Here is a 14,247-nt window from a genome sequence, read left to right on the forward strand (position 1 = left end):
AGACCGGCGGTGATTTGAACCCTCGTCCAGGTGGTATGGTCACTGGCATACAGATATCCTGGACGAGGGTTCAAATTCCCGCCAGTCTGATATTAGTCTTTGGGCGATTTCACCTAGGGCTCTGATCCCGAGGTCGTTAAGAGAATCCAGACTTTAATGTATTAATATATATGGCTTATTTGAAATATATATGTATGTTTAAACATGCACATATGTATATAAATATATATATGTGTATATATTTATATATGTATGTATGTATGTATATATATATATGTGTGTGTGTGTGTGTGTACATGCATATATATATGTGTGTATACATGTATATATGTATGTATACATATACACATGTATGTTTATATGTGCATATGTATGTTTATATGTGCATATGTATGTATGAATGTATATGTATGTATGTATGTATGTATGTGTATACACATATATATACATATACATATATATACAGTATATGTATATATATACATATATACATTGTCTGTGTGTTTGTGTGTGTACATATGTATGTATATAAATGATATATGTATGCATATATGTATATTTGTATAAATATGTACATGAAAATATGTACACACATACAGTATATATATATATATATATATATATATATATATATATATATATATATATATATATATGTATATATATATATATATATATATATATATATATATATATATATATATATATATATATATATATATATACATTTCCATCACTCTCTTCCCAATATACTGTTCATATCTTTTCTTGACATGACCAAACCACCTCAGTCTACTTTCTTGGATCTTATCTGATAGTTTTCTAATTCCTGTGGTACCCCTAATTACCTCATTCCGTATCTTATCTCTTCTTGTCACCCCACAGATTCATGTCAACATTCTCCTCTCTGCCACATCCAGTTTATTCTCTTCTGTCTTTTTTATTGCCCGTCTCCGCTCCATACATCATTGCCGGTCTCACAACTGTCCTGTGTACTTTACCTTTCAACTTAACCCCTATTTTCCTGTCACATAGTACTCCACGCACTGTTTTCCAATTCTTCCATCCTGCTTGTATTCTCTGGTTTATTTCTGCCCACAGATCACCATATTCTGCTACTGTTGATCGTAAATACTTGAAATTTTCAACTCTTTTCAATCTCTCTCCTTGTAAACTAACTTCCCAATTCTCCCTATTTTTCAGTCTCAAATACTCTGTCTTTTTCCTGCTGATCTTCAATCCTCTATTTTCCATTTCTCTTCTCCATTCCTCCAGTTTCTCTTCTACTACCTCTCGCCTAGTGCCACACAGTATAATAACATGAGCAAAAAGCATACACCAAAGATACTATCTCCAATGCCTTGTGTTACTACATCCATGACCAGATCAAATAGGTAAGGGCTCAATGCAGACCCCTGATGTAGTCCCACATTTACTGGGAAACTCTCTGTTAGGCCTATACTGCTCTTAACATTTGCTTCTCCTCTCTCATGCATATCTTAGGTGATTCTTACGTAATTCTCAGGGACTCCCGTTTCTCTCATACATCTCCACAGCTCCTGACAGGGTACTCGATCGTATGCCTTCTCCATGTCAATAAAGACCATATGTAATCCTTTCTGTTTCTCCCGATGTTTTTCTATCATCAGCCTCAAAGCAAATATTGGTTCTACAGTTCCTCTTCCAGGCATGAATCCAAATTGTTCCTCACCAGTTGTTGTTTCATCTTTGAGTCTTTTCTCAATGATCTCCCATATTTTCATAGTATGGCTTAACAACTTTATACCCCTGTAGTTGCCACATTCCTGGATGTCTCCCTTCCCCTTATTGATGGGAATGCTTGGGCTTCTTCTCCACTCCTCTGGCATCTTTTCCTGATTGGAGATCTGCGTCAGGTGTGTGTGTATGTATATGTATGCATGTATGTATGTATAATGAGGCCCATGCATCAATAGGTGTAGGAGATGATAATAATGAAATAGGTTATAGGTAGTAGATTGGCCATAGCACCTGCCACCCAATGAGATACTACCGCTAGAGAGTAATGGGGTCCTTTGACTGGCCAGACAGTACTACATTGATATTTCTCTCTGGGTACGGTTCACTTTCCCTTTGCCTACACATACACCAAATAGTCTGGCCTATTCTTTACAGATTCTCCTCTGTCCTTATACTCCTGACAACACTTGAGATTACCAAACAATTCTTTCTCACTCAAGGGTTTAACTACTGCAATGTAATTGTTTGGTGGCTACTTTTCTCTTGGTAATGGTAAAAGAGACTTTAGCCATGGTTAAAAGCTCTTCTAGGTGAAGGACACTCCAAAATCAAACGATTGTTCTTTTGTCTTGGTTAGTGCCATAGCCTCTGTACCCTGGTCTTCCACTGTCTTAGGTTAGAGTTTTCTTGCTTGAGGGTACACTCGGGCACACTATTCATTCTTATTTCTCTTCCTCTTGTTTTTTAAAGTTTTTATAGTTTACATAGGAAATATTTATTTCAATGTTGTTGCTGTTCTTGGAATATTTTGTTTTTCTTTGTTTCCCTTCCTCACTGGGCGGTTTTCCTTGTTGGGGCCCTTGGGCTTATAGTGTTCTGCTTTTCCAACTAGGGTTATAGCTTAGCTAGTAATGTAATAGAAATAATAAGAATAATAATAATAATAATAATAATAATGATGATGATGATGATGTATAAATATTAAGCCTTCAGGTCCCACCCCCAAGTGAATGAAAAGCTTCCTAAAGTCCAATGACCTCAAATTAATCCTTTCAACATGAAGGTATTTGCTCTAAAAATTCAGCTGTTTGTCATGAAACTGAATAAATTTTCCTATACAATGGTTAATAGCTTTATGTATTACATAAAAGCTCTGTATAATGCTTGTAAATAAGAAAATAATTAAGAATATCTTAAATAGATTTCGCACCATTGTAGTATTCATCTAATAGGATTGAGGGTTAAATGCACATTAATTGAGTTTACTGTATTAGAGATAATAAGCTTGAATACATATAATTTTTTTCAGGCTGCCTTTTATATATTCTGCATCGGAACATTGATATCCACCGCAACCTTCCTGATGGAGAGGATCACATTCAGTTGTATTAGAAGAAAGTAAAGTTTCATTCTTGTATTTACTCTGAGGAAAAAAATATATTTTCCCAGAAAACTTGCACATAAGAGGAATTATTGTGATCAGATGACGTAATAAAGCGAAAAAGTATTTCAATTTTATTTTCCTATCCAGTCACCAAAACATCTGTGGTTGTATCAGATTTAGAATGTGAATAATTCAGTTATTATTATATTAATGTCTTACAGATATGATTGAATGATTTTTGTTATATAGCGCTGAATGGCCTTTGATGCCCCAGTGCTTGGCTTAATGCCTAAATCCTATATTCAATTCAATTCAATCTTTGATGTAGAAAATTACTAACATTTATATATTCTCACATACACACACACACACACACACACACACACACACACATATATATATATATATATATATATATATATATATATATATATATATATATATATATATATATATATATCTGTATATATATATATATATATATATATATATATATATATATATATATCTGTATATATATTATATATACATATATATATATATATATATATATATATATATATATATATATATATATAAATATATATATATATATATATATATGTATATATATATATATATATATATATATATATATATATATATATATATATATATATATATATATATATGTATGTATATACAGTGAACCCTCGTTTATCGCGGTAGATAGGTTCCAGACGCGGCAGCGATAGGTGAAAATCCGCGAAGTAGTGACACCATATTTACCTATTTATTCAACATGTATATTCAGACTTTTAAAACCTTCCCTTGTACATAGTACTGTTAACAAACTACCCTTTAATGTACAGAACACTTAATGCATGTACTACAGTACCCTAAACTAAAACAGGCACAAATATTAAAGGCGATTTTATATCATGCGTTTCCTAAACACGCTAAAAAGCACGATAAAAAATGGCAACCAATGTTTTGTTTAAATTTATCTCTTGATCATAATGAAGAAACAAACTGGAGGTAGAGCTTTGCTTATTACCCAAACATATTTCCCATACTTTTCTCTTAGAACTACATCACATCTTCCTACTTTAGATATATATATATATATATATATATATATATATATATATATATATATATATATATATATATATATATATATATATGTATGTATATATATATATATATATATATATAAATATATGTGAGTATATATATATATATATATATATATATATATATATATATAAATATATGTGAGTATATATATATATATATATATATATATATATATATATATATGTGTGTGTGTATGTGTGTATATATATATATATATATATATATTGATATGTATACACATATACATACCTACATATATACATACATACATATATACATAAATACATGCATACATATATATATATATATATATATATATATATATATATATATATATATATATATATATATATATATATATATATAGTACTGTATATATATGGGTTATGGAAAAAATCCGCGAAGTGGTGAATCCGCGATGGTCGAACCGCGAAGTAGTGAGGGTTCACTGTATATATATATATATATATATATATATATATATATATATATATATATATATATATATATATATGGGCTCAAGCCATGGCGTCCTGATGGAAGGTTCCTTTTTGGTAGCTTCCTTGGGTATATAACTACTAAGATATTCCCAGAGAATTTAACCACAGGTTATCACAGAATTCTAACTTCTGGAGCGAGTATCCTAAAGGTTTCCCTTTAAGACATCGTATATCAACAGGGGACACATGTATTAACGCGCCACATAGCTATCTGCACCCCACACAGAGTTAACACTTCGATGTGGAGGGGCGGAGAATAGCTGGGGAGCCGTTCCACAGCTAAACTCGTCCGTGGCTACTTTTGATACTCGAAACGTAAACAAACGGGCGCCATTGCTAAATGATGTCACGTCCGTCCTCATCCTTCTACTAGTAGCTTGCCTTACTAAGACGGATTTTCCCTTGTGCTATTTTCATCGACTTGCATCTTCGTTATATCGCTACCCTCGGCCTCGCCTTCTTCTGGAAAGTTGAGTACCAGGTTCCAGTATTGTTTAAATAAGCTCTGACCATAAAGTAACTTTTACTTTTCGAGATATTTTATGTTTTCTGGCAGAGCTGTGCTGCTACCGGACACGCCATTTTATGGCCTCGCTGTTACATTACATGCGTTATTTAGCTAGCCTGAACAGCTTATTCCGGTCTTATTAACTAATTGATACTATTAGTTATTTAGTCTTCATAGCTAGGAACTTTATATATCGTGTTTTGACGCTTTTCTATCGGTCATCACCTGACCCCATACTAGATCGCTAGCTAGCCCCTAGGCCAGAGTGCCTATCACCAGTGTTCATGCATGATATATTACAGTGATCCTAGGTTAAGTTATGAAGATAGTGGCATTATTTATGATACTGTTTACTGTGATGCAAGTGTTTTCGCCTTCAGGGACCATATAGGTAATAGGTTTGATAGTGTGCCTTTCTAACCTAACCTAAATGTAGGACCCCTATATGCTCCCTTCACCCCCTGCCTTAGGGCATTCCCTCTGCATAGCCTGGCTCCTCCTACCATGTAAGGGGATCAAGTTCATACCAGAGTACCTATCGCTTCTCTGTCCTCCCTAAGGGAATGATCCTCCCTTAGGGTTGCGTCCGAGAATGAGGAAGGGCCTGCCCTTCCTCAATTGCTGAGGTTAGGTTACCTGACCTTCCTTGCAATTGCGATACGTCTTCCAGCCTTCCTAGCTTAGGGTGTAACATCCCTGCTCTAGGTTAGGCCTTGGGGGGAGCTAGTTCTGTGCCTTGCTTTAAATGGTACCCATGCACCGCTCTCAGCCAGGCTGCCTACCTTAGGCTAGGGAGCGTCCTCCCTTCCTTGGTGGCCGCTTTGGTACAGAGCCTCCCCTATGGAAGACCCTGCTTCTTCTCCCCTCCCCACCTATCCCTTGTAGGGCCTAGCCTATACTTTGGTTAGCCTATACCCATCTGTCCTCTGTCCTACAACTCCTCCTTAGGGTAGAGTGAGAGGGCTATCTTGAGTCCCTGTGTGCAATCCGCTCTGGTACATATACCCTTCATAGTGTCCTATGGGGTTAGCCACTGGATGCGTTTTGTCCGCAGGGATTCTCCCCCCTCTTGGGTGTTCCCTAGCCCTCCCTTGGGCTACCCTGACTCCCGGCCGCCTGCGGCCCCCTGCCTTTGGGTGATAGGGCTAGCCTCTATCATGGGTACACCCATTCAGGTGAGATGCTCTGGGGTTCGTGTCCTTAACCCTTCCATCCCTCCTTCTGTCTCTTTTCACTGTCCTGGTGCTGGTCCCTTGCCGCCTCTACTTCCGGCGATACCGTCCTCCCCCTTGGTGACACATTCCTTGTTCCCCCCTGGCTGACAGTCCTCCGTGTGCCGGAGGGCTGCCGCCTCCCGTCGGTGTACAGCCGATGGCCTACCCTCACACCTCCTAGCTTCGGTCGTCCGTCCATCAGGCCGGCCGCCGTCATGCCGGCATCCATTGCCGGCGGTCCGGTTTTGCTATAGCCTATCCTTTGTCCCCGTTACCAAGCCGGTAGCCTTTAGCTGCTGGAACCGCCGACTCCCGCCGGCGTTCCGCCGCTGTGCCGACGGCCGCCATCCTGGCATTACTCTTGACTTCTTTATGTGTCTTCACTAATACCAGAAACTCTGCCGGAGCGGCGTCTGGCGTGCCGCCGGTCTGCCGGAGCCTTCCGGAGACGCCAAGAGACTTGCACCCCTTCTCCCAGCTATCAACACCATGCTGATAGCCCTACACTGCAGCCAGATGGCTTGGCTACATAAATAGATAGGTATTGTCTTACCGTTCTATTAATAGCCGTGCTGTCTTATTGCATATCACAATTTTCCAGCATGCTGTGTGTATCTTAGCATGGCTGGTTGCCGGAAACCGTTACCCTATGGGGTCTTCTACACCCGCATTTTAATGGCCTGAGTGGTCTCAGTCCCAGATTTATATCTTAGGCAATTCCTGCTAGAATTCCCTTTGCCTCCCTGGCAATCTATGAAGAATTCTGCCTTGTGTCCTCGGCCACAAACAAATTGCCTATGGATAAGGTTACAATAATCAGCCGGGCGGGATACACGGAGTATGTGTCTATCTACTTCATTTCCCGCTCCACTCTCTAACATCACAAGGTTATTAATTACTTAAGATTAAGTTAAAATTAACCTTTTGATATTTAACTTTGGAATAATATAAGTCATTGGTATGACTTCCATATACTCATGTTCTCTTTCTCTTACAGGAGGAGTACATGAAGTGTGACCACAACTTCTGTGGAGTGAAGCGCCCGCACTTCCACGGGCACACGGCGTGTAGGACCCACGCCCCTTGCGCCAACAAGAAAGGCGATCTGAAGGTTTGGGACCCGCAGAACTGTACAGTCTGCAAGAACGCCTCGTTCAACAATCCTCCCTCAGCGGAGGTTAGGGACGCTTCTCGAGAGAAGCTACGCAAGTGGGTGCGTGGCTTCCAGAAGAACGCCACCGGACCATACCTTGCCACCGAAGACTTGAGGGCCTTGCTTTTCCCGAAGGCATCCCCAGACTCTGTGGTCCCCAAGGATCAGATCCCCACCATCCGGATAACGGTGGAACCGGATGGAGTCATGGTTCAGTCCATGCACGAGTGCCGTTTGGATGCCGACAACGCGAAACGTATGTCGGAAGTGTCGGAGAATACGGAGAGGAACCTCATGGGCAAAGAATTGGACTATGAGGAAGACCAGGTGGAATCCCCTTAGTCGGAATAGGAGGTCGCTCCGCCTTCCACCCCCACACCGACTCCTACACTGACGGATGTATCACTTCCGTCTACATCCGCTACCCTGGATCCCACCCTATCCAACACCCAGGAGATCTTCAAAATGCATGAGGCTCTCATGGATAAGAAACTCCGCGAGACGCATGAGTTCTTCAAGACCAACATGGAAAGTTCGAAGCAGCCGAAAAGGATTTCGGTTAAGGACCTCTCCACATGCTCAGATACCAACCCCTGGAGGTATGCCGAGCACATGCCAATTACAACGGGCAAGATCTTCATAAGCAAAAAGATCGGCTCGATTGTGCTGGAGGAAGTGGAATTCTTCCCGAATTTTGAGGCTTATCCGGACTGTTACGTCCGACTTCGATCCGAACCTGCCTCTAAAGAAGAGACCGAACCAAAGGAGGTGATAGTGTTCGATCTCCCGAAGGCCCAGGCGATGCTGGCCAATACAGTGAAAAGTAGGGGCTTCACCTGCTCAGAACTACCGGCGCTTAGCAAGAAGCACCCTACCTATGTCGCACCAGACGATGCGACCCTCCCCTTCTTGGAAAAGGCCTTTACTGCGGTACATAAGGCAGTGGAAGAAGGAAAACCTTGCCCTGCACTTGAGGAGTGCAGACCCTTCTCCCTGATTACTCCCCCTGATGTTAGACACTGGAAAGATGTCCAGTCAACATTTGTGGTGGGAAAACTAGAACCTGACGTCGCTGGTCGTAAGTTTAACGAAGACCTCCCGAAAATTAATGACCATCTCCTTCGTCGGGAACATGACACGAAGGAAAGGCTCGCCGCATCCACGTCCCTCCAGGTACAGCTCGAAGTCATGGCCGGTGACACTAGGGTCCCTGACTACTACATGGTTCTCGCCCAAACACATTTGGCGACCGTAGTAAAAGATCTGTACAGCTTCACAAAGGCTCGTAGAGCCTGTCGTGAATTCATGTTCTCCAGTGCCACAGTGAGACACGAACTCCGGAGGCTGATTTACTCCAACATCTGGGTTAAGCACCTCTTTCCCTCCTCCCTTGTGAAAGAGATCACCGACAAGGCCGCCACGGAGAACAGGAACCTTCTCCACAAGTGAGGCATGTCGAAGAAAAGGAAATCCTCTCAGGACGACGGTCCTCAACCTAAGAAGAAACCCACAAAACCAAAACCCCAGCAACGTCAACAGAGACGGCAGTTTCCGGGATCCGCTACTCCCCAAGTGGCAGCTCAGCCACAGCAGACCTTTCAGCTGATCACCCAACCGGTCTTGTCACAGTCGCCGGTTTTCACTCCTGCTTTCGAGCAACAGTCAACTACCTTTCGTCCCAAAGGTAGAGGCTCAAACAGAGGTGCAGGCAGAGACGCATCTCGCCGTCCCTCCAGAGGCAGAGGAGGAAAGGGAGCTAGAGGCCGAGGTAGTGAACCCTCGGGAAACCAGAAGCATTGTAGTGCTTCTGCTGGGAGGAAGACTCCGCCAATTCCAGGATTGTTGGACCTTCGATCCCTGGGCACACAGCATCGTCAAGAAGGGTCTAGGCTGGAGTTGGACTCAACCACCCCCTACCTTCCAGCAGTTCTTCCAACAGTCAACCCCCCTTCTGGAAGAATATGTCCTAGAACTCTTGAATAAGAAGGTGATAAGGAGGGTAAAGTCAACCAGGTTCCAAGGGAGACTATTTTGCGTCCCCAAGAAGGACTCCGACAAACTCAGAGTCATTCTAGACTTATCCCCCCTCAACAAGTTCATTGCGAACAACAAGTTCAAGATGCTGACTCTTCAACAGATAAGGACTCTTCTGCCTCAAGGTTCCTACACGGTCTCCATAGACCTGGCGGATGCCTACTGACACGCTCCAATGAACCACCACGCTTCCTCCTACCTAGGATTTCGACTCCAAAGGAAAAGCTACGCTTTCAGGGCCATGCCCTTCGGCCTCAATGTGGCCCCACGGATCTTCACAAAGCTGGCAGACGCCATCGTTCAACAGCTCCGCCTCCGCGGCGTCCAGGTGATGGCCTACCTTGACGACTGGCTGGTCTTGGCTCCATCGCCCGAAGATTGTCTAAGATCCTGCAACAAAGTCACCCAGTTTCTGGAACACCTGGGATTCAAGATAAACAGAAAGAAATCTCGCCTCTCTCCAGCTCAGAAGTTCCAATGGTTAGGAATCCAGTGGAATCTTCAGTCACACCGCCTTTCCATTCCCCAGAAGAAAAGGAAGGAAATAGCAGGGTCTGTCAAAAGACTGCTGAAGTCCAAACGGATCTCAAGACGTCAGCAGGAACGAGTTCTAGGCTCTCTACAGTTCGCCTCAGTGACAAACCCAGTGCTACGTGCACAGCTAAAGGATGCCGCGGGAGTCTGGAGACGTTACGCATCCATCACTCGAAGAATCCTCAAGAGACGGCTCCCAACAGACTTTGGTTACTCCTAACGCCGTGGTCGGAAGCAAAGGCCCTGAAAAGGGCCATCCCTCTTCAACACCCACCTCCATCACTCAATATCCACACGGATGCTTCGCTGGAGGGTTGGGGAGGTCACTCCCACCAAAAATAGGCTCAAGGAACATGGTCTCCCCTATTCAAGACGTTTCACATCAACATCTTGGAGGCCATGGCGGTCCTTCTAACTCTAAAGAAACTCTCCCCTCCTTCCTCAATCCATATTCGTCTAACCCTGGACAACTCGGTGGTAGTTCGATGTCTCAATCGCCAAGGCTCAAGATCGCCCCAGATAAATCAGGTGCTTCTCCCAATCTTCCGTCTGGCAGAGAAGAAGAAATGGCACCTGTCTGCAGTTCATCTACAAGGATTCCGCAATGTGACGGCGGACGCTCTATCTCGGACAAACCTGATAGGGTCGGAATGGTCTGTAGACGCAAGACTATTCTCCTTCATCTCTCACCAAGTCCCAGAATTTCAGATCGATTTCTTCGCAACGAGCGACAACAATCAACTTCCTCAATATGTGGCCCCGTACGAGGACCCCAAGGCAGAAGCAGTGGGCGCCATGTCACTTCATTGGAACAGATGGTCCAGGATCTACCTGTTCCCTCCCACCAACCTTCTGCTGAAAGTCCTCTCCGGAGCAACTGGTACCCCCTAGTCTTGGAGCTACAACCCACGCTGATCCCTCTCCCAGGCTCAGTTCTCTCCCAGCAAGTACAGAACTCGACTGTCTTCGCTTCATCATCGAAAGTCAGGGACCTTCATCTCATGATTTTCTCTCCCTAGCCGCGAAGAAGAGGTTTGGGATCTCGAAGAAAAGTCTCGACTTCCTCGAGGAATACAAGACTGAATCCACACGACGGCAATACGAATCATCTTGGAGAAAATAGGTCTCATTCGTCAAGGCAAAAAATCCTACGGAAATCACAATTGATTTTTGCATGTCCTTCTTCATTCACCTTCATGGACAGGGCTTAGCAGCCAACACGATTTCTACTTGCAAATCGGCCTTGACTAGACCACTACTGTACGCCTTCCAGATCGATCTGTCCAGCGACATCTTCAATAAACTGCCGAAGGCATGCGCTCGTCTACGCCCAGCACCTTCACCAAAACCTATCTCCTGGTCCCTGGACAAGGTGCTCCATTTTGCCTCCGACTTGGACAACGATTCGTGCCCTCTTAAGGATCTGACTCAAAAAGTTATATTTCCTTTTGCTCTTACCTCAGGAGCCCGAGTCAGCGAAATAGTGGCATTATCAAGAGACGAGGGTCACATCCTGTTTACAGACTCAGGAGACCTTACCCTCTTCTCAGATCCGACTTTTCTCGCTAAAAACGAACTACCCACCAAAATATTGGGCCCTTGGAGAATCTGCCCCCTGAAAGAAGATACCTCTCTATGTCCAGTAGAGAGCCTCAAGGTCTATCTTCGTAGAACTTCCGACTTTGGTGGAGGCCAACTCTTCAAAGGAGAAACATCGGGTAGCTACCTGTCACTGAAACAACTTAGAGCGAAAATCACCTACTTCATTCGCAGAGCGGATCCTGACAGTACACCCGCATGTCATGATCCTAGAAAAGTCGCTTCGTCTCTGAATTTCTTTCAGAGCATGGATTTCGAAAGCCTCAAGAGTTTCACAGGCTTGAAATCCTCGCGTGTTTTCTTCAAGCATTACTCGAAACAAGCGTATGAAGTCAAACATTTCGTGGTAGCCGCAGGTAGTGTTATGAAACCTGCACCTAACTCTGCATAGAACAATGAGTTACTTGGGACTTTAACTCTTCGGGTGCCTATGTTGACCCTCGTGTGATACGTAGTGATTTCAGAGACACTTAGTGTTTTTTCATAAACTGTTCTTTACAAGGTTAAATGTCATAGTCGTCACATGAGTGCCGCATGCCTAGAGCAAGTGTTTTTTCCTTACTAAAGACTGACGTTCCTCTGGAACCTGTACCCTCTAATAATTTGAAATTTTCTTTCAGATTCAAGAGCGAAGTCTTTCATTACTATGTACATTATAATTTATTGTAAATGACTTTTACATCCCTTATTGCATTTATTTACCATATTCTGCAATTGTGAAATAAAATTTCTATTTTATTACTTGTGCGTCTCAATTCGCTCCTATTTATACTATGAAATACATGGTTGTCATAGTTTCGTTATCCCCTTTTCTTGAAAAAAGAAGAATAATAAGATTCAATCCTTATTATATACTCACTTATGCTATGTAATATTCCTAACTGAATACTTACTTGCGCTATACCTTCGAGACCAGACTGTTCTCTTGTTACAGAACATAGTGCCTAACCACCACTTGTCTGTCATTGAGAATGTTCCTATATGAACATCAACCATTCTGTCTTGTCTCCGAGTTCTTCACGTTCTCCCCGCAAGGTGGGTAGCCCTTCGATGACCACTTTGATCCTCAGCATGTCCGTTGGGACTTCTCTGCCAGGGGGGGGCAGGAAGTTTCACGATACATTGATTCTCTGGTATTCTTCCATCAGGACGCCATGGCTTGAGCCCAAAAAACGGATTTCGAGCGAAGCGAAAAATCTATTTTTGGGTGAGATAGCCATGGCGTCCTGATGGACCCTCCCTGCTACTTTGTTCAGCCTTTCAGGCCCCACCCTGTCATGCTGTATCATGGTGATCGGCAAGCAACTGACATCAGGATGAGGACAGACGTGATGTCATTTAGCAATGGCGCCCGTTTGTTTACGTTTCGAGTACCAAAAGTAGCCACGGACGAGTTTAGCTGTGGAACGGCTCCCCAGCTATTCTCCGCCCCTCCACATCGAAGTGTTAACTCTATGTGGGGTGCAGATAGCTATGTGGCGCGTTAATACATGCGTCCCCTGTTGATATACGATGTCTTAAAGGGAAACCTTTAGGGTACTCGCTCCAGAAGTTAGAATTCTGTGATAACCTGTGGTTAAATTCTCTGGGAATATCTTAGTAGTTATATACCCAAGGAAGCTACCAAAAAGGAACCTTCCATCAGGACGCCATGGCTATCTCACCCAAAGATAGATTTTTCGCTTCGCTCAAAATCCGTTATATATAATGGAAAAATCTATTTTTAGGTGAGATGGCCATGACATCCTGATGGAAGGTTCCTTCGGTAGCTTCCTGAGGGTATATGTTACTACAGTGGATATTCCCAGAGAATTAAACCGAAGGTTTCACAGAATTCTAACTTCTGGCGCGAGTACCCTAAAGGTTTCCCTTTAGGATATCGTATATCAACAGGGGACGTATGCTTGACACGCCACATGGCTATCTGCACCCAACATAGCGTTTACACTTCGAGGGGGGAAGGTGGCAATGATAACTGAAGAGTCGTTGCAAAGTTATCCTCCTACGTTACTGTTACGGTACCTCGCGACGTAAACAAATGGCAGCCATAGCTGTCCGCCATCTTGACTGACGTCACGTGTGTCCTCTTCATTCCATATTCAGCGTTTCTGCCAGCCTCCACAATACAATATGCAAGGGAGGGACCTGACAGGCCAAACTAGAATCAGTAGGGCGTGTCTATCAGGATATCATGGCCATCTCACCCAAAAATAGATTTTTCGTTTCGCTCAAAATCCGTTTTTTGGGCTCAAGCCATGACGTCCTTATGGAAGTGTACCAGAGAATTAGTGTTTCGTGGTTTTTCCCCATTTCAAAGTGCCTTCTACTTCAAACAATATTCCTTTCGTCTGGTGACCTTAGAGACCGTGACATCTCCGTCATATGTCGCTATCAGTGGCATAAACAATGACATGGCTTCCTGCCCCCCTGGCAGGAAGGTCCTGTTTGGACAAGAGAAACATCTCGAAGTACCCTGATGAAGA

At 42.9% G+C, this 14,247-nt stretch overlaps 1 protein-coding gene across 12 annotated transcripts in view; it reads left to right on the forward strand.

Annotated features, from left to right (window-relative positions):
• The window catches only part of LOC137650248 (probable glutamate receptor), a 514,807-nt gene that overhangs the window by 442,670 nt on the left and 57,890 nt on the right, over nucleotides 1-14,247 (forward strand). For 3 of the 12 annotated variants that reach the window (XM_068383532.1, XM_068383533.1, XM_068383537.1), the window contains one exon: nucleotides 3,029-3,226. The exons of the other annotated variants lie outside the window; for them this stretch is intronic. In XM_068383532.1, the coding sequence (XP_068239633.1) occupies nucleotides 3,029-3,111 (83 nt within the window). In that variant the 3' untranslated portion in view covers nucleotides 3,112-3,226. Of the gene's footprint in view, nucleotides 1-3,028; nucleotides 3,227-14,247 lie in introns of those variants that run through there. 12 annotated transcript variants of the gene reach the window in all.

The sequence above is a fragment of the Palaemon carinicauda genome, chromosome 11 (genome assembly GCF_036898095.1).
Source record: "Palaemon carinicauda isolate YSFRI2023 chromosome 11, ASM3689809v2, whole genome shotgun sequence".
NCBI lineage: Eukaryota > Metazoa > Arthropoda > Malacostraca > Decapoda > Palaemonidae > Palaemon > Palaemon carinicauda.